This window comes from Lichtheimia ornata, assembly GCF_029851405.1.
Source record: "Lichtheimia ornata isolate CBS 291.66 chromosome Unknown scaffold00001, whole genome shotgun sequence".
Classification (NCBI taxonomy): Eukaryota; Fungi; Mucoromycota; class Mucoromycetes; order Mucorales; family Lichtheimiaceae; genus Lichtheimia; species Lichtheimia ornata.
In genome coordinates, this window is record NW_026695321.1 from 470,966 (window position 1) to 496,525 (window position 25,560).

General features: G+C 44.2%; 5 protein-coding genes across 5 annotated transcripts; 3 read left to right on the forward strand and 2 right to left on the reverse strand.

Annotated features, from left to right (window-relative positions):
• Positions 1-258: 258 nt before the first annotated feature.
• Positions 259-1,549, forward strand: O0I10_000175 (uncharacterized protein; the record flags this gene model as incomplete). The annotated part of the gene is made up of 5 exons (XM_058480289.1): positions 259-792; positions 860-942; positions 999-1,307; positions 1,375-1,435; positions 1,505-1,549. The coding sequence occupies 5 exons, from the start codon at positions 259-261 to the stop codon at positions 1,547-1,549; spliced, it is 1,032 nt and encodes a 343-aa protein (XP_058348812.1).
• A 229-nt stretch (positions 1,550-1,778) lies between these two features.
• On the forward strand, positions 1,779-3,409 carry O0I10_000176 (uncharacterized protein; the record flags this gene model as incomplete). Its single annotated transcript, XM_058480290.1, has 8 exons — positions 1,779-1,805; positions 1,862-2,101; positions 2,194-2,485; positions 2,555-2,772; positions 2,857-2,998; positions 3,055-3,080; positions 3,174-3,234; positions 3,306-3,409. 8 exons carry the CDS (start codon positions 1,779-1,781, stop codon positions 3,407-3,409), a joined length of 1,110 nt encoding a protein of 369 aa, XP_058348813.1.
• Positions 3,410-4,414: 1,005 nt separating this feature from the next.
• On the reverse strand, positions 4,415-9,115 carry O0I10_000177 (protein URA2; the record flags this gene model as incomplete). Its single annotated transcript, XM_058480291.1, has 4 exons — positions 4,415-6,081; positions 6,144-6,492; positions 6,562-8,861; positions 8,917-9,115. 4 exons carry the CDS (start codon positions 9,113-9,115, stop codon positions 4,415-4,417), a joined length of 4,515 nt encoding a protein of 1,504 aa, XP_058348814.1.
• Positions 9,116-12,718: 3,603 nt separating this feature from the next.
• Positions 12,719-14,047, forward strand: O0I10_000178 (uncharacterized protein; the record flags this gene model as incomplete). The annotated part of the gene is made up of 3 exons (XM_058480292.1): positions 12,719-12,795; positions 12,863-13,566; positions 13,647-14,047. The coding sequence occupies 3 exons, from the start codon at positions 12,719-12,721 to the stop codon at positions 14,045-14,047; spliced, it is 1,182 nt and encodes a 393-aa protein (XP_058348815.1).
• Positions 14,048-16,545: 2,498 nt separating this feature from the next.
• On the reverse strand, positions 16,546-21,736 carry O0I10_000179 (uncharacterized protein; the record flags this gene model as incomplete). Its single annotated transcript, XM_058480293.1, has 8 exons — positions 16,546-19,227; positions 19,301-19,453; positions 19,612-20,670; positions 20,727-21,160; positions 21,222-21,295; positions 21,363-21,389; positions 21,449-21,652; positions 21,717-21,736. The coding sequence occupies 8 exons, from the start codon at positions 21,734-21,736 to the stop codon at positions 16,546-16,548; spliced, it is 4,653 nt and encodes a 1,550-aa protein (XP_058348816.1).
• Between the last annotated feature and the right edge of the window lie 3,824 nt (positions 21,737-25,560).

Below are 25,560 nucleotides of genomic sequence, written 5' to 3' on the forward strand. Positions count from 1 at the left end.
TACATGTGCTTTATTGATGTTAAAGAATATCTTCTGATCAGTGTACTAAGTACTACTCTAATCCTACATGATGTGCTGTACCAGTAGTTATGGTAATGTCATTACCCTTTTGAGTGCATAAAAGACCACGGGATTCCTAAACAGCTTATTTGAGTAGACCGATTTCCACATTTGCCGGCTAGTTCTCTCTTGTTCCACTCGCTGTCAAACAACTAGCGACGATCGCTCACACCTCACCTTTGAGCACCAACCGACATTATGGACGCTGATACCTTTGGGCCTCGTGTCTCCAATTCCCTGTACGCAGACGATAGCATGCTTGTGGATCACTTCTCCATGAATGACAACACGCGCCATGTCCCCACTGTAGTGAAGCATGCTGAGGCAACTTCCGAATCAGACGACGTCCAAGACAACATGTCGATCGGTAGCTTGGATTATCCTGATCTCGAACCAGTACTTTACGATTCGCCAGACCGGCACTACTGGTCAACACCCGAGCGTGGACAAGTCGACTTTATGGTGGGAGATCCTTCCGTTTCATCATCATCCAGGCAACATCAGCAACATCCTCCATCATCACCATCCAAGACATCAAGACGCCATCATTCCACATCAACTACTCAGAAACGACGTGTCAATTCGTCATCAGAAAAGAGTCCAAAGGCACAAAAGACATCCAACAGCAACAAAAAGGGAAAGCATGTGATGCAGCCGGACAATGTGATGATGGAGGATGATGAGAATCCCTTGTATGAAATCGAGGATATTGTGGGTCACAAAGTGTACAGAGTAAGTAGAACAATGCCGTTGCACAGCATAATGCATATGGGATATTGATTGGTATATCATCAACTAGAGTCAAGCAGTCATGTACGAGATCAAATGGAAGGGCTATGATAGCAAGCAGAATACATGGGAAATTGCAAGCCATATTCATGAGTAGGTTGTCCTGTTTCCATCCCTGTTACAACTGTTTATTGATATATGGATTATAGAGATTGCCCTCAATTATGCATCGATTATTGGAACAAACAAGAGAATACGCCCATTCCCAAGAATGTACCTCGATCAAAGCAACAACAAAAGCAACAATCATCACACACCACCAAGTCCTACATTGAGCGATTACAAAAGTACAACATTGACAACGACAGCTTGATCCCGTATTATCGGAAACAAGGATACCGATTAAGTTATGATTTGGACTTTCCCACACCATCAACGAATTGGAGGAAGGAGCTGCGTGTGATTCATTTCGTCCAACGTGTCAAAAGCACAGATCAAATACTAGCCTATGTCAGCTGGTAAGTTCTCAAGGGGGGGTGGGCAAGAGATGTCTCCCTGTTTTTACTAACAGCAGAGGTGGGATAGGATGAACAAGAAGAAAACAGTGCACGTCATTCAAGAGTTACATGACAAATGTCCTGATATGGTATGTGTTTTATCCTTGTATGTGTGTATGTAGAATGGATGGATAGTAATGCGTGTTTATATGGCTTAGTTGATCAATTATTATGAAAGTTGTTTGACGTTTGCAGGATCGTGATGGAGTACGTTGTCCCTGACAAAATAAAGGCGGCGTTACCTCCTCCTCCTCATCCACCCATTATTCACTTGATGACCTCCTTTTTCTTTCCCTCGTATCTCTCTCCTCTCTTTTTCTCTCTCTCTATCGCCCTCTCTTTCTTCCTCATCCTCATTCACACACACATCTCTATCTCCTTCACTTGCCCAACTTGCTTTATCCACAATATTAATACTAGCGCCCAAGACAAATGACAACGTGGATAGTGTCACGCCTTGTGAGTTTCTCAATGAATATATCATTTCAATCAACATATCATTAATTTGTTTCAAGTTTGGGGAGTCTCCATGGACTAGAGCTCTTTTCATTACTATTGTGGTGCAAGCTGTGCTTGGTATCACTCTCGAAGCTGTCATATTCAATTATCACTCGACATCCGTCAACCTCATATACGAACATCGTTTACAAGAACTCAGTCTACTTACTGCTTATGCCAATGCGCGCTCTTTACTCGTCTACTATTCATTATTTATCATTGCACAACTCTTCACGCTGGTGCTCGTGATCGATGCGGTAATACAAAAACGTCTTTGCACCTGCTTTCTTCAGTTCTCCTCATACGCACACACAACCCACCTCTTCTTTTGCATTCCAATGACTCGTAGATTTACCAAAAGAATACCATTGAGCTGATTGCACTTGCTGTGTTCGAGGTCGGCATGAGTGCCTACTCCGTCATTCAATACCACCAATCCACAAGCTTGTTCAGCGACGCAACAGACTCTGCAGTGGTCACTTTGTTGGGCGATTCATTAGGCACGTCAAGATGGGCCGAGGTGACACAAATATGCATCATGATTCTGAGCACAGTGGCTTTCTTGTTCCTGGGATACAAGCTATACCTCGAGTTTGGATGGCACATTTACAAAAAGATTGGAGCTGATTTGGCTATGCGAGGTAAGAAGGATAATGGGGATACCCTATTTCATCATCGCTCATTGCCATGGCAACAAACATCATACATAGACCGTTACAAGATGTATCAGATCTTTATGATGCTTCTCAAATTCGATTTTTTCTTTTTCCTCGGGTTCTCGGTTCAATACTTGGCTTTGCTCATCGTAACATGGTGGCCGGAAGCAGATACAACAGAAGAAAGCTCTGAGCTCATTGCAAAATTGGTTGAACACATCTTCCTCAGCTGCCTCGTCACAATAGCCATGTTGTTGCTTGCATACTCTGGCGTAAGTAGAATGATCAATGGATGGATGAGTTGCTGTATACGACAATACCATTAACACAATGATGCGCTTCTACATTCAACGTAGCTTCGACGTGAATGCAAGGCCCATTTGTACATATTTATGGCTCTCTCCCTGGCAAGCACGATTTACTTTATCCTCACATTGGTCCAAATCTCTCAACAACCCCAACGCTACATTGGATCCAAAGCGTTCTTGACCTTTTTCCGTAAGTGACATCTTGTTCTTCTTCGACCATCATCAATGACTGATGAGGTTCTTTAGTGTGTGTGGACATTGGTTTGATTTTGGTAAGTTGGAGGATGTGTACGTATGGCGTGCATCAACCCATGCAAAAAATCTTACATAGCAACCCCCACCACCCCTTTTCATTCTTTTCTTAGGTCACCGTGCCCATATCCATTCTATGTCTCCGTAACTTTAACCAAGGTTTGATTAACCACAGTAAGTTTACATCCAGCATTGACATTTTCTTCCCCTTTGATGGAACATGCCACTCACCAAGATGATCTTAGTTTCACATGCCACTGGTGCTGCCACATGCTCCCATTCAATGTCACCGCTTGGTGGAGAAACAGGAGAAGAGAAACCCGGTCCTCAGCGATGGTCCATCGAATGAATGAATCAACCCATTTACATACATACATACAATCATTGTTCTGCCACCTTTGTCATTTTTATACAAAAACAACACCCACAAAACTACGTACATGATAGATAATGAATTACTGCTGCTATCCTTATAACAACCATAATATCATCCTTACTACATCCTACCATTAAAGAGTTATTTGTAATGCATAATTGTTACTATGGTTCACGCTGGTATCCTCTTATCCATGCATCTGCTTGTTACAATGGGGACGTGATCACTTTTGCAGCAATCCCGTATGATCCTGCTGAATCCAAAAACTAGTTGACATCTTTTACTCCGATCATCCTTTCATGCATTCGAATGATGGCCCGAGCGCAACGCTTTACGCATACGCAGACTTCTCACTCTTGCTGTATCATGATCGATTAGCAGTCATCGGTGTAAGATTTCCGTACCGCTATTCCAAATGAATCATACAATTGTGTGGACCATGCAATTAAAAAAACTGGTAGCAATGATATCCTAAACAATGGTACAGGCTGTGAATGGGTGGTGAGATACAATCACACGACCTCATTTCATCCTTGTGGAGTAATAGCAGGCTGCCTTGCTTGTAGCCTATCATTGCCGAGAAAGAAGATTTAAAAGTCAGGGTAACGAAGGATTCTATACTATGGCATGAAGCCAAAAGACCTCTACCATCCACGACACATGATGCATCAGCAGCTGTCAAAAAAGAAGCAGTCCTGGGGATTAGGTTTAGGTTTACCAATGCATTACCATAAACAGATACAAAACACAAAACACAAAACAGATACACAAAACAGACACAAAACAGATACAGAAAACAGATGACGGAGTATATATTACATTGGAAACAAATTTTGTACAGGGCGTAAATGAACGCAATGTTTAAAAGAAATCAAAGCTATGTATAACGAGGAATATGTGAAAGAGCTATTAAATCAAATCAAGTTCTACTTTTGGGGAGTATATATGATGTGTTTGTAAATATGTATATCATGTCGTCTATTGAGCAAAGGTGGCATCGGTTTGGAAGTCAATGTCCAACAAGGGGAAAGAGCCGTCGTTGCGAGCGAGACCTTCAACAAAGACCTTGGCACACTTTACGTTGGTGAGCAAAGGCACCGAGTAGTCAACAGCCATACGGCGGGAACGGTAACCTTGCGAAACAAAAGTGGCAGGGCGGCAGAAGCGGTTTTGAGAAGGCAAGTTGATGTACATGTCGATCTTGTCGTTGGCAAGATGCTCATGAAGCGAGAATTCGGGGTCGACTTGTTCATCACGGCCATCAAGACCCTTAAGATGCTTGACAGGGATACCATTTTGCTTGATGAATTCGGCGGTACCTTCGGTGGCGAAAATGCTGTAACCAAGGGTGTTCAACTTGGCAATCGAGGGGAGGAGCTCTTGCTTATCCTTTTCAGAACCAATGGAGAACAAAATGTTCTTCTTGGGAAGCTTGAAGCTGGTAGCCAAAAGACCCTTAAGGTAAGCCTCATACTTGTCCTTGCCAAAGCATGCAACTTCACCAGTGGAAGCCATCTCGACACCCAAAACGGGATCAGCACCTGGCAAACGAGCAAAGGAGAATTGAGGAACCTTGACAGCGACATAGTCATTGGGCAAGTTGACCTTGGGGTAAGGAGCAACATCCAAGCCAAGAATACCACGAGTAGCCATCTCAATCAAGTCAACACCAATAACCTTGGAGACGAAGGGGAACGAACGAGAAGCACGAACATTGCATTCAATGACCTTGATCTCATTGTTCTTGGCAATGAATTGGATGTTGTAAGGACCAGTGATATTCAAGTTCTCACCAATGAGAGCGGTGGCATGTTCAATCTTGCGAACGGTCTCAGGGTCCAAATCTTGAGGAGGTTGGATAAGAGTAGCATCACCAGAGTGGACACCAGCATTCTCAACGTGCTCGGAAATCACGTGCATAACCATCTTGCCATTGATAGCAACAGCATCCATCTCGATCTCCTTGGCATCTTCAATGTACTTGGAAATGACAACAGGGTGCTCGTTGGAGACATCGGAGGCTTCCTTCAAGTAAGAGTCGAGGTTTTCACGGTTGTAGACAGTGTTCATGGCGGCACCAGAAAGGACATAGGAAGGACGCACAAGCACGGGATAGCCAACAGCATCACAGAACTTTTCAGCATCCTCAACACTGGTAAGCTCACGCCATTGGGGCTGATCAACACCAATACGATCCAACATGCTCGAGAACTTGTAACGATCTTCAGCGTTGTCAATCATATCGGGGGAAGTACCAAGGACGTTGACACCTTGACGATGCAAAGGCAAAGCAATGTTGTTGGGAGTTTGACCACCCATGGACATGAGCACACCGGAAGAGCTTTCGACCTCATAAATGTCTTTAACACGCTCCATAGTGATGTTCTCAAAGTACAAGCGATCAGCCTCGTCGTAATCAGTGGATACAGTTTCAGGGTTGTAGTTGACCATGACAGTCTTGATGCCTTCTTGACGCAAGGTACGAATAGCACGAACAGCGCACCAATCGAATTCAACAGAGGAACCAATACGGTAGACACCAGAGCCGATAACCATAACACCCTTATCCTCGAATTCAATGTCATGCTCAAGAGCATTGTAGGTCATGTAGAGGTAGTTGGTGTAAGCAGGGAATTCAGCAGCGACTATAAATGTCATAGTGATGTTAGTGTTAAGAGCATTATTAAAGGTAAAAGATCACACATACCAGTATCAATTTGCTTGACGAAGGGAGTAATGCCATGGCTCTTGCGCAATTGGCGGATGGAAAGCTCCTTGCTCTTGAGTTGGGAAGCAATTTGGCGATCGGAGAAACCAAGTTGCTTGGCAGCACGCAAAGTGTTGGTAGGGATGTCTTGTTCAGTGAAGGATGCAAGGGACTTTTCCATTCTCATAAGACGAGCGAGCTTGTTAAGGAACCACTTGTCAATCTTGGTCATTTCCCAAATCTTGTCCACAGAGTAACCCTTGCTCATGGCATTGGCAATAGCAAAGATACGGCGATCGGAGGGCACAGTGAGTTCACGATCGATCTCATCATCGCTGACAATGGTGTTCTATAATAAAAAGGATTTCATGAGTCATTCATTCAAGCCTATATATGTAACATGAACGATGATGCTTACCGTATTGAAACCAGAGAAGCTGTAATCAATGGAGCGGATGGCTTCTTGGATGGTCTCTTCAAAAGTACGACCAATGGCCATAACTTCACCAACGGACTTCATGGCAGAGCCAAGAGCAGTGCTGACACGGTTGAACTTCTTCAAATCCCAACGAGGAATCTTGACAACGCAATAATCGAGGGAAGGTTCGAAGCAGGCACAAGTCTTCTTGGTGACGCTGTTCTTGACTTCGTTCAAAGGAATACCCAAACCAAGCTTGGCAGCAACGAAAGCAAGAGGATAACCGGTGGCCTTGGAAGCAAGAGCGGAAGAACGAGAGAGACGAGCGTTGACTTCAATGATACAATACTCCTTGGAGAATGGGTTGAGGGCGTATTGGATGTTACACTCGCCAACAACACCCAAGTGACGAATGACATTGACAGCGGTGGTACGCAACATGTTGTAGTCTTCATCCGAGAGAGTTTGCGAGGGAGCAACGACAATCGATTCACCAGTGTGGATACCCAAGGGATCAAAGTTCTCCATGTTACAAACAGTGATGCAGTTGTCGCGGCAATCACGGACGACTTCGTACTCGATTTCCTTCCAGCCCTTCATGGACTTCTCAATCAACACTTGAGGAGAGGTGGCGAATGCCTTGTTGCACAATTCAACGAGTTCTTGTTCATTGTCGGCAAAGCCAGAGCCCAAACCACCAAGAGCATAAGCAGCACGGCAAATGACGGGATAGCCGATCTCCTTGGCAGCAGCAAGAGCCTCTTCATGGTTGATGGCAGATGCGGATTGAGCACACTTTTCGTTGATCTCAAAGAGAGCTTGGGCGAACAAGTCACGATCTTCGGTGGTGATGATAGTGTCGATGGGAGTACCAAGCACCTTGACACCAAGACCCTCAAATTCATCCTTGAGCTTGACACCAACATTAAGAGCAGTTTGACCACCAAAGGTACAGTAGATACCATCAGGCTTCTCTTGCTTGATCACCTTGCGCACGAAATCAGGAGTAACAGGCAAAAAGTAGACCTTGTCAGCAAGACCCTTGGAGGTTTGGATGGTGGCAATGTTGGGGTTGATCAAGATGGTATAAATGCCTTCTTCCTTCAAGGCCTTGATAGCTTGAGAACCAGAGTAATCGAATTCACCAGCTTGGCCAATGGACAAACCACCAGAGCCAAGAACAAGCACCTTGTTGACCTTGACACGGGGATTCTTTGCAACATTCTCCTTGATATCACCACCGGGCATGACAACAGGTACGAGCTTGCCCTCTTCAACACATTGCTTCACAGTGCTGATATAAGTATCGAACAAGAATTCAGTGTCACGAGGACCAGGAGTGGACTCAGGATGGAATTGGACCGAGAAGATGGGCAAGGACTTGTGGATGACACCCTCATTGGATCCATCATTGGCATTGACAAAGAGCTCTTGGAAGTTTTCGGGCAAGGTGGTGGCATCAACAGCATAGCCATGGTTTTGAGAAGTGATGTAGCAGCGACCAGAGAGCATGTTGGTACAAGGGATGTTTTGGCCACGGTTACCATACTTGAGCTTCATGGTCTTGGCACCAGCAGCCAATGCGAGCAATTGATGACCCAAGCAAATACCAAAGATAGGTTTGTCACCACGCTCAAGGACTTGACGCAAGCGCTTGAAAGTAACCTCAACCATGGTAGGATCACCAGGACCATTGGAGATGAAGAGACCATCATAGGAATCAGCAGGCTCAGCAGCGAAGTCATAGTCCCAAGGAACAATCTTGAGCTCGACACCACGGTTGACAAAGCAGCGGATTTGGTTGAACTTCATACCAACATCGACGGCGAGGATACGAAGAGTACGACCAGAAGGAGTCTTGATGGCCTTAGCAGCTTCGGGATAATATGTCTTGGCTTCCTTGAGGGAGACTTCAGCAACCAAGTTGCGCTCATTGGGATCAACCCATTCAACGTCTTGATTGTTGAAGAGAATCTTGGAAAGGAGCACACCTTCTTCACGGATCTTCTTGGTCAATGCACGAGAATCAATGCCGTACAAAGCGGGTACACCTTGTTCCTTGAGCCATGCACCCAAAGAAGACTTGGCAAGATAATGCGAGTAGTCCTCGGTATAATCACACACAATCAAGCCAGCCACGTGAATGGCGTTGGATTCAAAGTATTTGGGGACATCCTTGAGGAGCTCATCCATTACGGTGCGATCGGGCACACCATAGTTACCAGCCAAAGGATAAGTCAACACAAGGATTTGGCCACGGTAGGACGGATCGGTGAGGGACTCGGGATAACCCACCATACCTGGAAACTCATTGTTACACAAATGGCACATGGAAATGATAGGTTGCATGCATACCAGTTTGAAAAACACATTCACCAGAAATGCTTTTGCCTTCAGCACCAAATGACACACCTTGGAAGGTGGTGCCATCTTGCAAAACAAGCGAGGCAAGTGTGGCATTCTTGAGATCCTCAACAGCGGTCACTGGACGAAGAGCAGCAACCGAGAGAGTGGATGAAGTAGTAGATGAAGTAGGCAAGATGCTTGGAGCCATGATGATAGAATGAGATGGATATGCAAGAAATTAAAAATGCAAAATGTACAAATGCCTGTAGATCGCACAAGATAATTAGTGGATCAGTTGACCATGTGTGGGGGGAAAGTGTGGTGCTGTGCCTGCATAACCATGACAGCTCAATGAGATCAAATAGGAACAATATTTACTTGTTAATGCGAATAGGTGAACGTGGTTTATTCTGCGTAGGGTATTCCGAGGACCGTCAGCCGAACAAGCTGAAAAGTTTCATAAGTCAAAGAAGCTCTCTCTTTTATACCTCGCTGCTCTGTTTGAAAAAATTTTTTTCACTCCGTTTGATAGATCGGTCTTGCCGCAACCCCAATCAAATCTCGTCATCCCCGGAGATACATCTGCTGGGTTCCTTGTGTCAGTAATCGATGATGTTTGTTTCTTTGATCTTTTATCACAGCCATCATGTACGTGCGCATACACATTGACATGCGGTCATTGTGATCGTCATGATAAGAAAAACTCAATCGTGTAGCTTTGCCACAAGCAAGTGAAAAAAGGTGGCCATTGAAAAATGTGCCTAATTCCTTGGAGAAGGTTTTGGATCCTCGGACCTGGTAGCTGCCTATGAAACAAATGAAATCAGAAGCGCCGTATACTTTTGCCGTCACTTCTTTCATCCTTAATCCCGCGCTATTTCACCAATCAGCCGAAGGAGAATATGAATTAGCCTGTTCCTGACACATGACCCACCTTGTTGGATATCGGAACGCTGATTGGCGATCCAACCGATAGGATGAAATATCCCTTTTAGGTTGATAAGCCTAATAGCATTGATTTCATCACACCCCTCTATCTAGTTCTTGTGACACTTGTCCACTCACCAGCCAGCATGATGATTACTTTTGGCACTACTTTGGGTCGCTTTTTCTTTTTATCCATGCATGTTAATATGATTCCTATCGAGGCTTAGGCTAAGCCTATAACAAATATGGCATCTTTTGATCTATACGACGACGACGTAGTAATGTACGCTGCATGATGGGGATCCATCTTTTGTGCAAGCGATGATCCTTTCTATTACTGCTTTGATGTCCTTTACACTACAAGTAATCGGGATGATAGAATTCGGTATGTGTAATGTATTTGGTGATGGATGTGTATTTATGTATGCATATGTTGATATGTATCATGGAAGGTATATTTTCCCCCACACAGCAATGTCAAGAACAAGGGAGCAGCAGCTATTGGGATGCGTACACAATTGCTCTTTTTGTATGTGATGAGTAAAAGACATCAAATACGTGGAACCTGGGAATGAGATGTTTGATGAGATGTGCACACAAATGGACACAAGTGATGGGGTGCGACAGGATTGCCATTAGCGTCAATAATTGGCGTCCCTCTCCTGATTCCGCAATGACTGGAAATGGCTTCCCGACATAATCTCTTGATCATGCATGATCACCAACAACAAACAAATGCCTTTCTCATGTGTACCCACATGTTGCTTGTTTCTTATCCTTCGAGTGCTATCATCAAATAAACGACAAGGTACTTTGTGAATCTTTAGAATGGCATGATGTCTTGCTCTTGTGGTGACATAATACCCCAGAGGTTTCAGGAGGGATAAATGAATCACACTGGAACAAAGGGAAAGGGAAAAAAAGAAAGAAGCACAATGTGCCATGGTCACGCTCACCCGACATACGCTCATGCTTATCACGGCATACCCATGCGGTTGTGGTGGTGGTGCTATGCTACTACTATGGCAGGTGACCACTCGTGCTGCGTGCACAGGTCGTTTTTTTTGATGACGGGTACTGATCAACATGCTTGTTGCATCAACATTTTACAACCACGACACTCACAAAGCGTCTTGGAGATGATTTATATACGTCATGTATGCAACGATACGAAAACGACCGGTTTTTAGAATCGTATACGTAGCGGGCATGGAAGAGAAAGCGGCACAGCCCGATTGATAGACCCCATTTGAACCATTCACTCCCCACATACAAGCACGCACATGGCAACAAAAAAAAAAGTGGCACAGGTTTTGATATCCACACCATCACGCGGCAGGGGCGGATCTTTTTGAATTATGGTCAGCTGCTCTTGCTGCATGGAAGGCATTCAAGACACAGCACATTTCTATACATTTTGTGTTGCCCCAATGATGGGCTACAACGACAAAAGGATTCGTTATCGTTCCACATTCTTGTCAATACACAGCTTAAACGTAAGCAGTTTCAGGTCGGGCGTGAATAAAGATCTTGGGGGGAACGACAAGAAGGTTGACTACTAACCACAGATTACTAGCACCGATTCATATGCATTATGCAACAAAGTACATGTTTCTCAACAACAACAACAGCCATGCACGCTTGCATTTGCATCGCTCATCATCATCAAACATGCCATCATTGATCTCTTTCTCTTTTTGTTGATGAGCATGAATAACAACAATATACAAATAATGGTACCAACTCCGTCAGGATAATGTTATTAGTCCACAAGGCTTATCCAGTGATGACCAACTGTATTGTGGGTAGTCGGATGGTGGTGGTGTCACAATCCACAAGAACCCTGCTATTCGATCATACCGCTCGTCCTTAGCATATCGCTTAGTGTCTCCGCTGCTTGGCTATATGACGATGCATTACAATCTTGATTCGTCTCAACCATAAATACATGCACACATCCCCTTGGATGGCACACATCAACATAAGAATGAACACTATCACGTGTGGGACAACAATAACAACACGTAGAGTGCAAGGATAGGTTTGGGGCGGATGATTTGGGCGTCGTTCCGTATATGATGATGTTGTGTGTTACTTGTAAAAAGAAACCGCCCGCTCTTGTTTGGCCATCTGCATTGAATATCAAGCTCAACGTGGCTCTTTGCATGTCGACAAATAAAGTTTGGCTTGCAAACACAAACCTCTTAATACGCAAACTTGGGGCCACTCAAGTTGTCATCGTTCTTCTTGCTTGTGCTAGACCATGGCTATTAATTACTTGCTTTTCGGGTGCGGAGTCGGTCGCCATGTGGTTGATTTTCGATTGATGTCTTTGAGCTGATCGGCTTCTTGGATCCAAATTTATTGGCAACATTGGGGAGCAGAACAGAACATGACCAATAAACAAGAAGTCGTTGGCGGAGAAAGGGGATGAAACAATCGAAATTACTACCGTCACCAGGGCACAATGATTTCGACCTTGATAATAGCTCTATACTTGTAAGAGCAACATCATTGCATTGTTGGCAATGTTCAAGTTGAGGATTGATGCCGACACGTTGTGTATTGAAGGTGGCAACAATGAACACGAAGCAAGGGTGGGGTGAAAGTACAGCAAGGGGAATGGCTTTATTTGGTTCAAGAGGAAAATGGATGGCACACAAAGAGAGCGGACAAAAGAGTCGGTCGCCCATTCATTATTATTCCGGTCCGTCTTGTATCACGTTGTGTAACACCTTTGTAGTTGATTGGATATATAAAACGGGTCCACTTCGTCCATGGTTTTACTTGACTCTTTTTCGACACACATCCGCATACCCTTGCATTCACTCTTGCATCTACATCCTCTCCCCCTTCTCTTTTTGCATTCAAGACCGAAAAAACCATGCCTGTGCCTGTCGAATATAACTCTGTGCGTCGTATGAGCATTATCACTGTCCCCAACCAGGACATCAACTTTGAGTAAGTGTGAAGGTGTTTATGAATGATCGCATCAAGCTCTTTGACACATGTACACCATCACCTTCAGTGCCTATGACTTCCAGTTGTGTGCTCCCCAATCTGATGTCAAGGATGCCTTTGAGTCCCGTGAGCTTGAAGCCTCGTTTTGCCGCGACTTTTCGTGCTGTGGTCTTGTTTTGAGCGATCTTCATGATTTGTTACAACATTACGAGGAGTGCCACGTTCGTTTGGAGGAGGATGAAAGCAGCTTGTATGATGACGACTCTTCAAGCTTTTGGTCACCCGCTTCATCAGTACCTAGCAGCCCTACTTTGGATGATGACAGCACTGATGCCCTCAAGAAAAAGGCTGCTGCATACCTTTCGGATTTGTACAACTCCAATAGCACTACCTTGTCGCCACTCACACTTGCTTGCCCAACAAAGGAGGATGATGTTGCTGGCAACTTTGACTCCATTGCTACCCCTCCCCTTACCCCCTCTACACCTACTGCCCCAAGCAGTGCCTCAAGCGCTAGCTCAGTTGTTTCAGATGAAGCACCTCTTCCTATTACCGCTAACAACAACACATCCGCTGCTAAGAAGACTGCTGGCAAAAAGCGCACCTATCAACAATATGCATCCTCATCCACTCCCACCGCTTTAGATATCCTTACCCAATCAGCTGCCAAGAAGCTTGCTATGGCTGCTAATGGCGAGTTGCCTGCTCCTATTTTGACTGATGAAGATTTCCTCGCTCAAGCAGGTGCCCTTCTTGCTTCTGCCAATACCAGTAAGTGTACATACACATCTTTGTTATGTGATACAAGCCGATGCTGATTGTGTCATTGTTGTATTTGTGTGTGTTTCCAGATGCAAACGCCGACAAGCCTTACAAGTGCAATGTGCCAGGCTGCCAAAAGGCGTACAAGAACCCCAATGGGCTCAAGTATCACAATCAGCATGGTCACTGTGATCTCATTACCGATGAAAGCGAAAACATTGCTTCCAAGCCATACCAGTGCACTATTGGTGATTGTGGCAAGAGATACAAGAACCTCAACGGCTTAAAGTACCATATTGAACATTCTCACATGGCTGCTTTGAACCACACTCTTGCCAGCTTTGGTAGCTCCTTGTTTGCTGCTGCACCTGCTTTTGCTGCTGCTGCTGCTGCTGCCCAACAAGTCGACAACAGTGCCAATCCCACACCTGAAGCATCTCCTCAAGCATCACCTGTCATGTCGGCTGCTTCTTTGGCTGCATTCTTTTAATCGCCCACGTCTCACATACATCCACATGCGTCGTCCTATAATGCCATCCTCCTTTCATCTCATCCGCTACCACCTTAAAAACCTTATTCTATTCCTGCGCAACTTTTCATGTCATCCACCTTTCTCTCTCGCTATTGTAAATTCTCTCTCTCATAGTTCTCTTGCATCTTTATATCTCCTTTTTGCTTCTCACCAAAAAAGTTATTTGTTTTCTTTTCTGTATGTAATAAAAAAAGTACTGTATTATTACTCTCAACATCCAAACACACGTCCTCAACATGGAATCCAACCACCACCGCGGTTCATGTGCAACAGTAACACAATGTGTGACTCTCGTATTGAATTTCAGCACAAACAATCTGTTTAGAGAGGGGAACTACAATAGAGCTAGCCGATTTTGGAAAGAACCCGCAGTTTGTTCTCAAGCCTTTTGGCACTTGGTGCAAGAATCACCACACTGGCAACCTACAAAGTGTGTTCAGTACCACCACACGCAAAAAGGCATGATAATCAACCTTATTTACCTTGAGCAGTGGCTATATCCGGGAGGAAAAGACATACGTGGTATATACGGATCAATCATTTCCATTATACATGGCATCACAACGTGCACACACAAACATACCTTTGCAAGGACAACCTTCCGAATGCATAGCCTTGCAATGTTGGCAGGAGCATTCATTTCCACATTTGCACGTGTTGGAAGCGGTGCAACTACATATGTCAAAGGTGGTGGTGGGGATGAGTCAAGCGGACATAGGGGATCACAAATCATACACTTACGGGCAAGTTTCTGGTTTACAAGGGCAACCCATAGTTAAATGTCAAGTATATTGAAAGAAAAGAGGATGAGGAAAAAGTATGGCAATGCTAACCCATGCGTCGTTTTTATAAAGCTTTTACTTTGTTGTGTCAAAATCAACATGACGACGACGTTGGGCGTGCGAAACCTTTGTTTTGCATAAAAGCTCTCTTCCTACTGCATACCCATATGTACAAAAACAGCAGGTATTCGCAAACCTGCTTAATGTTTATGCAAAACCCAATGATCGTTCTTGGTATGTATACGCACACTTTCCTTAGGCTAAATCACAAGACGCACACATCCGGGTACGTCTGCATGCAGTTGACCTCGCATCCATGGCTTTATGGAATTATGACGACTTGTTGCGTCTTTTAGGGTTGTTCCTTCTTAAACACTTGGCCAATCACATTTGCACACAACAAGCTCCCTTTCCCTTTACACAAAATTGATGCAAAAAGAAACATCCTAGCTCCATTAATGAGTGCAGCCCACATAGCAATACATGTTACGACACGATTTTCAACCACCAACACATGCTATAGTAATCATGATGCATGCATATGATAATCAAGCCCAAGCTGGATTTAGTTGGATTGGGTACTTCCCCAATTCATGTTGCTTGGCACATCATGGTTGGTGTGCATTTTGTAAACAACACCGACAAAGACCACCTGAAAAAGGCAGTTGGGCATTGGATGCATTACTGTAAGCAAGAGCAAGCCGCGTCATGAATTGTAACACATTCTGTGAATGATCGAATCGGCGACAAGGTATTGTGCTATCTTTCAAGAAGGAAAAAAGCCCGCCATGATTATTTTGCTTGCTAATCACCAATCTCATTTTTGGATCCTGAAAGGAATGGATACGCTGCTACAAGCATGCTACTATGGATGAATGCACCCTCACTCATACGTCCATGTTGATGGGATTAACAAGCATTTGAAGACATGGTTTACCCCCACCAAAGTAGTTGGCTTTGTGCGATATTAATGTATAAAGTACAATCATCAAGTCCAATTGCCCCATCAAGTAAAAGCCCTGCATGGATTTCATGCGTCCACCTGGCACCTTTGTAGCACATACAACGACAACGACCCGGTTGGGCGGGAAGCTCTGTGTCTTCTTTCAAAAAGAGAGAGAGGGGAAAAGCGATCTCAGCTCTATCAATATTCTTCCGTCCCAATCTTGTACGACACAACCTTAATTCTTTTATTCTTCCTTTTGTCGTTCCCTCAGCAGCGGCCGATCTCGGAGACAAGCACAGAACAGACACTTGCTGTCAAAACGTGATCTCACATTCACACACTCACATACATCCTCCAATAACACATCCATGGTTACACATCCTTTGACAACCTGTCAAAAGCCATCGGGAGTACAACGTCGTTGTCAATAGAAAAGTAGTCTTTCATTAACAAGTCCTTAAAGATGTTGGGGATTAAATTCCTTATTGACAAAGTGGATGTCCGACTTCTTCCGCATACCCCACCACCCCGCTATTGACAACCTGCCCATTCATCATCATTATCATCACCACCATAGCAACGGCGGTTTCCATGACGACCATTTTGATGTATCCCAAACAACCCTCCCACATTCACTATACCAGATGCTGTAACAAATCGTGTCCTTTTTTCGAAAACAGAATAAATATAGCAATACAATATAGAACTTTTCTGAATATGTACAATAACTAGAATGGCACAGGTGTGGATGTACGCTTGGCAACGGATGCTTGGGTGTGCTTGTTTGATAATCGATCAAAGACATTGTTGTTGGCGGTGTTGATTCGGGTATATTGATATGGCTTTTGAAGTCGAGAAGAGGATGGTGGTGGTGGTGGATAGTCATTGTTGTTTGTAGTCGTCGTAGTGGGTGTCTCTGGTGGTGAATCAGGGATCACAAATTGTTGTTGTAATGGCGAAGGTTGATGAAGATGAGCAAGTCGATTGCTTTGCGGTGTGGGTGCTGCTGCTGTTGCTGCATCATTCAAGTTGAGTTCTCGAAGAGAGAATCGTCGACGTGGTTTATTGATGGGTTGCTGTTGTAATGAAAATGCACGACGACGACCTGCAAATGTTTGAGCTACCGATGGTAGGTTTTGTTGCTGTGTGCGATTGTACATGGTCGTGTTGCTATCCGAAGATCGACGTAGAGGCAATGATTCAAGTAACGCTGCTTTTGCGGCAGCCGTATCAGATGGTCGTGGTCGTGGTGAAGTAGGTATGGGACGTGGAATAGGTGAGGGTGGTGTTCCAACAGAATGTTGTCCTTTGTTGGTAGCTGACATCAATCCTGCTTGCACAAATTGTTGAAGGAATTCTTCAGGGGATGCCATTGAACTACGGCGTCTTGTAGCTGCTGCCATGGATACAGGACGCTCAATCAATGATTGTGGTCGTTGGGGACGTAAAGATGGGGAAACACCAGAGGCCGAAGAGCGGCTATTGTCGCGTTCCATGGGTACAGGCGAATGTGAACCACCACCAGGTCGATCAAGAACATTGCCAACACTCTCATTGTAAATTTGATCAAAAAGATTGCCGAGCTTCTCTTCCACACGCATGTCAATGGCTGAATCATCATCATCTGCTGCTATGGCTGTGGATGCATTTGTTGGTGTCGTGGTATCATTATCATCGTAAACACCTGACATGGATGATCGACGTGATCCCATCTCCAAACGTCGAATCTTCTTTTCACTGGCAATAACGGTCTCAACAGCCTTGTCCTTCATCAATGTGAGCGTGTTTTGCAAATCTTGAATTGATTTCTCCATTTGTTGAATCTGGACCTCACGGCTAAGCTCATCCATCCGAAGCGTTGTCAAATCGTTGATCATGGATTCCATCACCTTGGCAGCTTCCTCAGGGGTGAGAGAATGAATCACTTTGAGTGCCATCCGATGGGATGTTTCGGGGTCAGCATTATCAGGGATGCTGTATCGTTCTTCCAACGCATCCATATCGAGCCATTCATCCTCTTCTTTTCGACGCATGGTACCCATCACTTCGTCGGCAAACGTAACATGCTTACGCTGTTGTTGCTGCTGCTGCTTTTGCATATCCATATCAACGATCTCCTCTTCATTGTCCATGGTGGTCTCATTCTGCAAAGCCTGGATCCGAACACTGATATATGATATCTCGGCACCAATGGCTTCAATACGCTCATCCATGTATGTCATCATCGCTTGGTCAAATTGGATCATGCCATCATTATCAGCTCCTCCAAACAAATGCTCGCGCTCAGTCTGCAATTCTTCACGCTTTTGGAAAAGCTCATTGTGCTTGGCTATCAATTGTTGCATCTCGGCAATGGCTTGTCTACCGTGGATGTATTGGAACAAAGCACGATCCAAAAGATCCTTCTTTTTGGCGGCACGGGTTTCCACAGGGATACGGCGCTTATGTTGTCGGGGTTGACGTTGTCGAGTGGAGAGTCGATTGGAAAGTAAAGCACCCATATGAAGCAAATCAGCACATCGATTCAAGAGTCGATCGTCAAGCACACCTCCTTCACGCACTGCTTTCTTGAGCACTTGCACCAATCGCTTAAGCTTGTCTTTGGTGACAACAGCCTCTTGTGATTGATTTTGCAATAAAAGCTGAACACGCTTGTTCTCACGCTCGAGACGACGTTTATCCTCAGCATCACGTTGTTGACGTCGTCGTAACTTTTGGATCTCACGCTCATGAGCCGTCATTTGTTCCTTGGTACGCATAGCTTCTTCCTTCATGCGTTGCACCATGCGTCGCTTTTCAGTCTTGCTGCTTTCAATATTGGCACGAAGCGCTTTCTTGATGCTCTGCGTTTGCTTGCGTGATGATTGCATTTCGCTTGACACTTGCATAAACTTTCGACGGGTCTCTGATAACTCCATCGATAAGCTTCTGATCTTTTGCTCATAGCCATGACGTAATTCATTGAGTTGTTGCTTTTCTCGTTGAATCTGAGTATTGTCTTTGACAGCTGCCTGTTGTTGCTGTTGCTGAATGGATGCTGCTTGATGCTGGCTTTGGACTTGTGCACGACGCATAGCATCATCACGCTCTCGTTTGATGGTGAGTATCTCATGGCCAAGTTTGTTGAGTCGTTGTTCAAACTTTCGTCGCATATGAACGTATTCGGATTCGCATCGTTCCAATTGAGAGACCAGCTCTTCTTTGACGTGGATGTCGCTCTGAATCTGCTGTAGCACCCGTGCAAATTGTGGATTGTTTTCACACAAATCGACAAATTCAGAATCTTCAGTGAATCCAGTGATAGCGCCTGATGAGAATCGAGAATGACCACCACCACCAGCAGTATAGCCATCATCAACAACGTTGTTGCTATTGGTATCGGACAAGGCATCCCAATCGGCTGGCGGAGTCTAATAATATACACAAATGCATGCTTTAGTTTTCTGCTCGCATGATAATGCATCGGAGAAGAGAATTACTTACCGTGCGTTGGATATCTTCTTCATCAGGTTCCTCTTCCAAATGGCTGAATAAGAATTCATTCTCCTTGGATTGGAGTGCTTCAAGCATTTCATCATCTGCCAACAAATCTCCATCAAAGGGTGACACTTGCTGTTGCTGTTGTTGTTGTTGTTCCTATAACAAGCAAGAGGAGGAGGATGTTAGTTTAATAACTCTGCATTGTTGATTGATCAATTATGTCGTGCATACCTGTTCTTTTGACTAAATAAAAATATAAATGCATGGTAAGCATGTGATGGATACAAATATTAATATGCCTATACGATACATACCTTGGCACCATCAAGCACTTTGAGTCCCTTTTCAATCTCCATGCGTGCTTTGGTAATCGAATCACGAACCTCATTACGAATATCAGCCGAATTGGTAGCACTGATAGGACCAATCGTCTCTTGCAGCCATTGATCAATGTCCCGATCGTCTATACGAGATACAGCTCTAGGTGGTGGTGCAGCAGGCATTGGTGGAGGAGGTGATTTGGGTCGTGATTTTGATCGTGTTCTAGTGCTGTTGGAGCGTGAAGATTTGAAGCTGACGCCAGCTTTTGTTCGTCGTCTACGTGTAGTGCGACTACGAGAAGAACGGTTGATTGAAGGAGTAGGTGTTGCTGCTGATGCGACTCTTGGTTGTTGAGTTGATTCCATAAATGAAAGTCGTGATCGCGTATCCTCGAGCTCATTGCGTAGATCATGGATGGTTTTCTGGTATTCGGTAATGATGGGTAATGTGTTGATGTTGTTGTTGTTGTTGCCATCTCCTTGTTGCATCATTTGATTGTACATATCAGAAGGCATTTGTCGTTCAAGTAACAAAGAATCTCGATGTGCTGATACTTGACATAATTCATCCGATGTCTCTTGAACACGTGCACGTAATCGATTCACCTCGTTACGCAATGCTTCAATCTCCTTGGTATGATCGACTCCACTGGATACATTGCTGCTATTCCCACTACGAAGCATGGCAAGTTCCATCTTCAGCTTGGCAAGTTGTGCACGCATTTGATTGACTTCCACCGATGATCCTGAATACTCTTGGTTGACTGAGACGCGGTTCTTAATGTTGCGAGCTCGGTTGGCGTATTTGAGTGTGCTGAGAGTTTCCTGCATATTGTTGTTGGCAGGTGATACGCATGCCACCATCAACGTTTGTGAATTGCCACCAAGAGAGTCTTGAAGAAGACGTGTCAGCTTGGAATCACGGTATGGAATGTGTGTCGATCGACGAGACTCATCGCCCAAAGCACTGATAACATTGCCTAGCGCCAACAGCCCTGAGTTGATGGCAATGCCTTCGCGTGCACGTACTCCTTGTGCATTGGTCCTGACAAGCTACATTCAAAGACAAAGTTAGCGTGAATGGAAGGCACCAATGCGACTCTCATTACCCGTTCGGATCCTGCAAGGTCGACAAAGTGGAATTTGCTGACGATGGTTTTGCGTTGGTCGACATTGTCTTCATCGGGGAGTTGTTGTTTGAGAATGACAGAGAAGATAGCGTGCGACCTTGAGGAGACTGCATTCATATCTGTGGAGCCCACCGTACGCCCAAGTGACCCTTTTGTTAGATAGCCTAGTAATTCCCTTGGATCTGAACATGGTTCTTCTCGTACACCACTCCAATAAATGTTGCCTTGTACATCTTGTCGAATGGAAATGTCACATGCTCCTCGTTGTCGCTGCTGGAAGTTCAAGAGGTCCACCAAATCTTCATTGTACAATTCAAGAAATGATACATAGACTTGCGACTCATATTCAGGATCATTGTTCTTTTTGTCTCCAAGGCGATCAAATAGATCACGTATAAATCGTGGCACAATCCCTATTCAATAACAAGCAAATAAGTAACCTGATGTAAATTGTATCATGTTTATTATACTCACCTTGCTGCTCTGACGAATCGGTATTGCCATCAATAGCTGTACCCATGCTATACGTCTTTCCAGATCCAGTTTGTCTACATAGCAACAACATGTTAGATGCATGATTTATCCAAGTACGTAGTCGCCCATGACGACATTTACCCATAAGCAAGGATAGTGGCGTTGAACCTGTAAATAGGACAGGTTAGAAAACACAAACGGCTGGCGTAACCATCAAGATCACGTACCCATCGACAAATTTCTCGGTGAGTGGGAGTACGCTTGTTTCATAAATGTGTTGTTGTTGTGTTTGGGTATCAAATACGTAATCATATGTGAATGTGTGATCTTTGCCCACAATGATTTGCGGTACATCTGGAATAAATGATATTGTCTCTGTTGCATTGCTCAAAATCTCTTTCTTTGTCAATGGTCGAACACGAACAGCAACGCTATTATAGGTTGATGTATCAGTGATGGAGGGTCGATTATTCAATGTCGATGGTGATTTATTACCGAACAGCAGTTGTCGCCATGTTCATGCAAAAGGGCGTCGTAAAGGAGAATTAGAGATGATGTGCTGGTTGCGTTGTAGGTGATAGGAGGGAAGAGTCGGGATATGGTACAGCAACAACAAGAAGAAAAAACGGGAGAGAAAGAGAATGAAATTCTTTACCGAAGAAAGCAAGTTGTTGTTTTATAAAGAAGGGGGGGAGACATGCTCTCCAAATCGTTCCTTTGCTGCTGCACGGCATGTAAGATATTGAAAGTCGCTGTTCCAAATAGAAAGTGTGCCCCATGACCCACAAGGCCATCAAGGATTAGCGAGCCACTTGAATGTCGTTTCATGTCAGCCCTCACATGATAAAAAGCCTTTCTTTACTTGATTGCCACAAGTGGGTGTATACATAGATCTCCTCTTTGTCTTGTTATTCGTTTGTTCGGCTTAACATGAAAATGCCCTGTGCAACCAGCACACTCGTCATCTCCGGAAACCTCTTCCGTTCCAAGGAGAACTCGCAGATAGCAAGCTATGCACCTGTCGCTTTAAGGTTTGCGATGCACAAAGTAAACAGATCGGGGGAACCATTTGCTTTGTGTGTGTGTGTGTGCGTGTATCTTGTTACCCGTGAGAGACAAAGAAGGAACCACCCCCTGGGCCACCCCATATTGCTATTTGACACTCCCCATTATTTTGGACCCACATGTATGTCATTATTTGCCAACCTATACATACAATTCATCTTTGCATTTGAAGGAGTAAAAAGTGCTATATGTACATTCTTGGTCATTGCGATAAGGAAAATAAATGGTCGATGCATAACAAACCTGCCGCTGTCGGGCATCGGCCACAAAAGTGCCACCATTATCAAAATAGTAAGGTTGGCCATGGCTTTGTGCACCACTGTAAAACTTCTGGTAACAGGTAATCAGTGCTGTTTTTCCCTTCCTTGTTTTGAGAATAATTGATTTCCCTTGTTGATGACGGATGACGCGGTCAAAGGTTGGGGGTTAAAACTTGCAAGCACAGGTGCACGGTCAGCAAATACTCGGGGTTACTAAAACAGGCTCTCCTCCGCTTCTGCATCACGCTCACCAGCACAACGCTAAGCAAACGAGATTCTTTCCCATAGCATAGGTTGGCTCATTTTTGACTTTTCACCCGTCAATGGCTGTAAAGTGGCAATTTCCATGCACAATTCATAGCACCATTACACACTTCAAGGCTATATACTCTTGTACTTTGTGATCGTTGCATGATTAGATCCATCATCGCCATATTCTTTCCATCGAAAACAAGTGGTTTTGACGAGTATAACATGTTGTCAAGTTGATGATCTGCAAGATGAAACATGCCAGGGGCGACAATACTATGCATGCAGAATACATATAACAATGAGCCATGTGCGCGCCCATTGTCTCTGATAATCACACGCTTATAAACATCTATAAACAACAGCATGCATTTGGATGGATCATTTAGGAGATGCTCGTTGTCTCATAATAACCAATAAGCAGCACCCTATTTTGGTCTATTGTTACGTATAACGAATGCATCATATGCAAAAGTAAGGATCACGCAAGATCCTGGCATGTATCAAAAATTATGCATCAGCTGACTATTCCTCGACATCATGCCACGATCGTACTATTATTATGCTCCCCCATCAAAACCTCCACATACGGCTTATATTTAACCCATAACCGTGCACCGTGTTTTCCACCAATTAGCTCGGCGGTTATTGTTGTAGTTGTTTACATTGTGGTAGGTATAAAGGATTGATCATTCATTTTCACGATGGCACGTGCAAAGGGATCAAGGAGTCCCCTATCTGCTTCATTTCATCAATTGCCCATCAATGCGTGGCATTATTAGTGTGCGTTGATGACGATGATGCTCTTTGTTCTTAACGGATCATCCCGGAACATCGGCCCGGTATTTAGTTCAAAAAGGCAAACCTGATCTTGAGGGTGTAGAGGATATAGCTTATGGAGTGGAAGCCGCCCTTCTCAATTACAGGTTCATCTACGCGTATCCAAGGGATAAGGTAATGCATCATTATGGTCCTTTTTACAATGCATGCGTGCCCATGCTTCTTGGAATGGAAGAATCCAACATGAACACGCACCCATTAATACATAAATTAAAAGCAGGGACGTGCTTTTATCTCGCTTCCAGCTCACGTTTTTCTCGCGTGTCTTTAAGATTAGATACCTCGTGCATGCGAAAATGTGTAATCCTGGATATGAAATCATAGGCTATGTGTGTGTGTGTGTGTGTCGTAATGTTTATAGCTTGATGTTATAACATTGAAGGGTTTTGTGTGCATTGTTCTTCTCGATATCCGTGACATGACCTGACCTGTGACCTGTGCGCACACACGCAGCTATGTATCACACACGTTACCCCTTCTAATATTCCTAGTGCTGATGCTGTATCATGCAGGAGCCTTGAAACCTCCTAACTTAAGCTCTAGATGTTCAACGATGGTATTGCAGAGAACACCACCCCCCGTAGAACGATGTTGTGCATATCCATCTCAAAGATTTGAATTTAACTTGCCCCATTACCTTTTCCTATTTCTTGCATTATACGCTCTTTGTGCTAGACGACAGGTTTCAAGGAGATATCAGCCGCACATGTAAACAATGAATGTACCCCATTCCATCTCCTGAGACGTGACATCCAGTCATACCTATTCAAAGAGGAGTGGAGGCTAACACTATAAAGTACCGGAGAACACACTCCTTGTGTAATTGATGTATGCATTTAGCCATCACGTTTTCCATAAAATACACACATTAATAGGGGCAGCGTCGTTTGATTCCCATCCTTCGACTACAGCTGAATACTCGAATCCAACATGTCAAGCCGTACAAATTTCAGCTTTTGATCTTCAAGCGAAGAAGCCGATGATAACCTTGAAACATCTTCGTCAATTGACTTTTTCATTTGCAGCTTAAAAATGATACAATTAACACGCCTTGCTTTTGCAAAAGCAACAACGTGTATATACAACATGACTATTGTAGTGCTGAGAACGGGGTTGATCCTCATGCTATACTAGTTCTTGATTCTCCACGTTGAGTTGAAGGACCCGTTTTTGGAAATGGAATACATACAAGCTGTGCCGAAGCCTCCAAATCGGCGATCATCAAGCGAAGTGAATGATACCTCATGGTTACCAGGCTAGCGTTTCTCTCATTGAGTAGTAGCAGCTCAACAATCCTACTAGTAATGCTTACCTGTGCATAAGGGTATAAAGTATGCCATTGGCTTAGACGCAATGCGCAATTACTAGTATGCAAGATACAAAGGTACCATCTCTATGTGCCGAAGACGTATCAACCACCTTTATTTTATCACGTGAGTCTCTGGTGAAGGTATTTTAGGTGATGACAACACAAAACAGTGTGCATGAGAGAAAGTCAAGCATCGTCGACATGTGCTTTTTTTTAATGGAGGAGCAATAATACTGGTATTATGAGCTAGTGATGCCATCGAGCTAAGTATTAAAAGGAGGGACAAAGGGATTCCGAATTAACCGTCGGGCTATCGGATTATCGGCCTAAGAGTGGAAAAAAGATGAATGGGCATGGAAAATGTACCTGGATGTAGTTAATGTCAGTAGAGCTCCGCTTGTGTTGCATGCGAAAATGATTGATGTTTCTGCCAAGATGATGGATGAGTGGCGATAAAGGGTAGAACAAGAGGTAGAATACTCTTTTTTGCAAAGGAAAATCAGGATGGTTGCCTGAATGGATGATACCTGCAACCATGGGAATACTTTTAAAGTTGTCAAGAAGGGCAAAAGACATGCTTGTGATTTTTGTGTAACGCAAAGATCTGCAAGAGCCT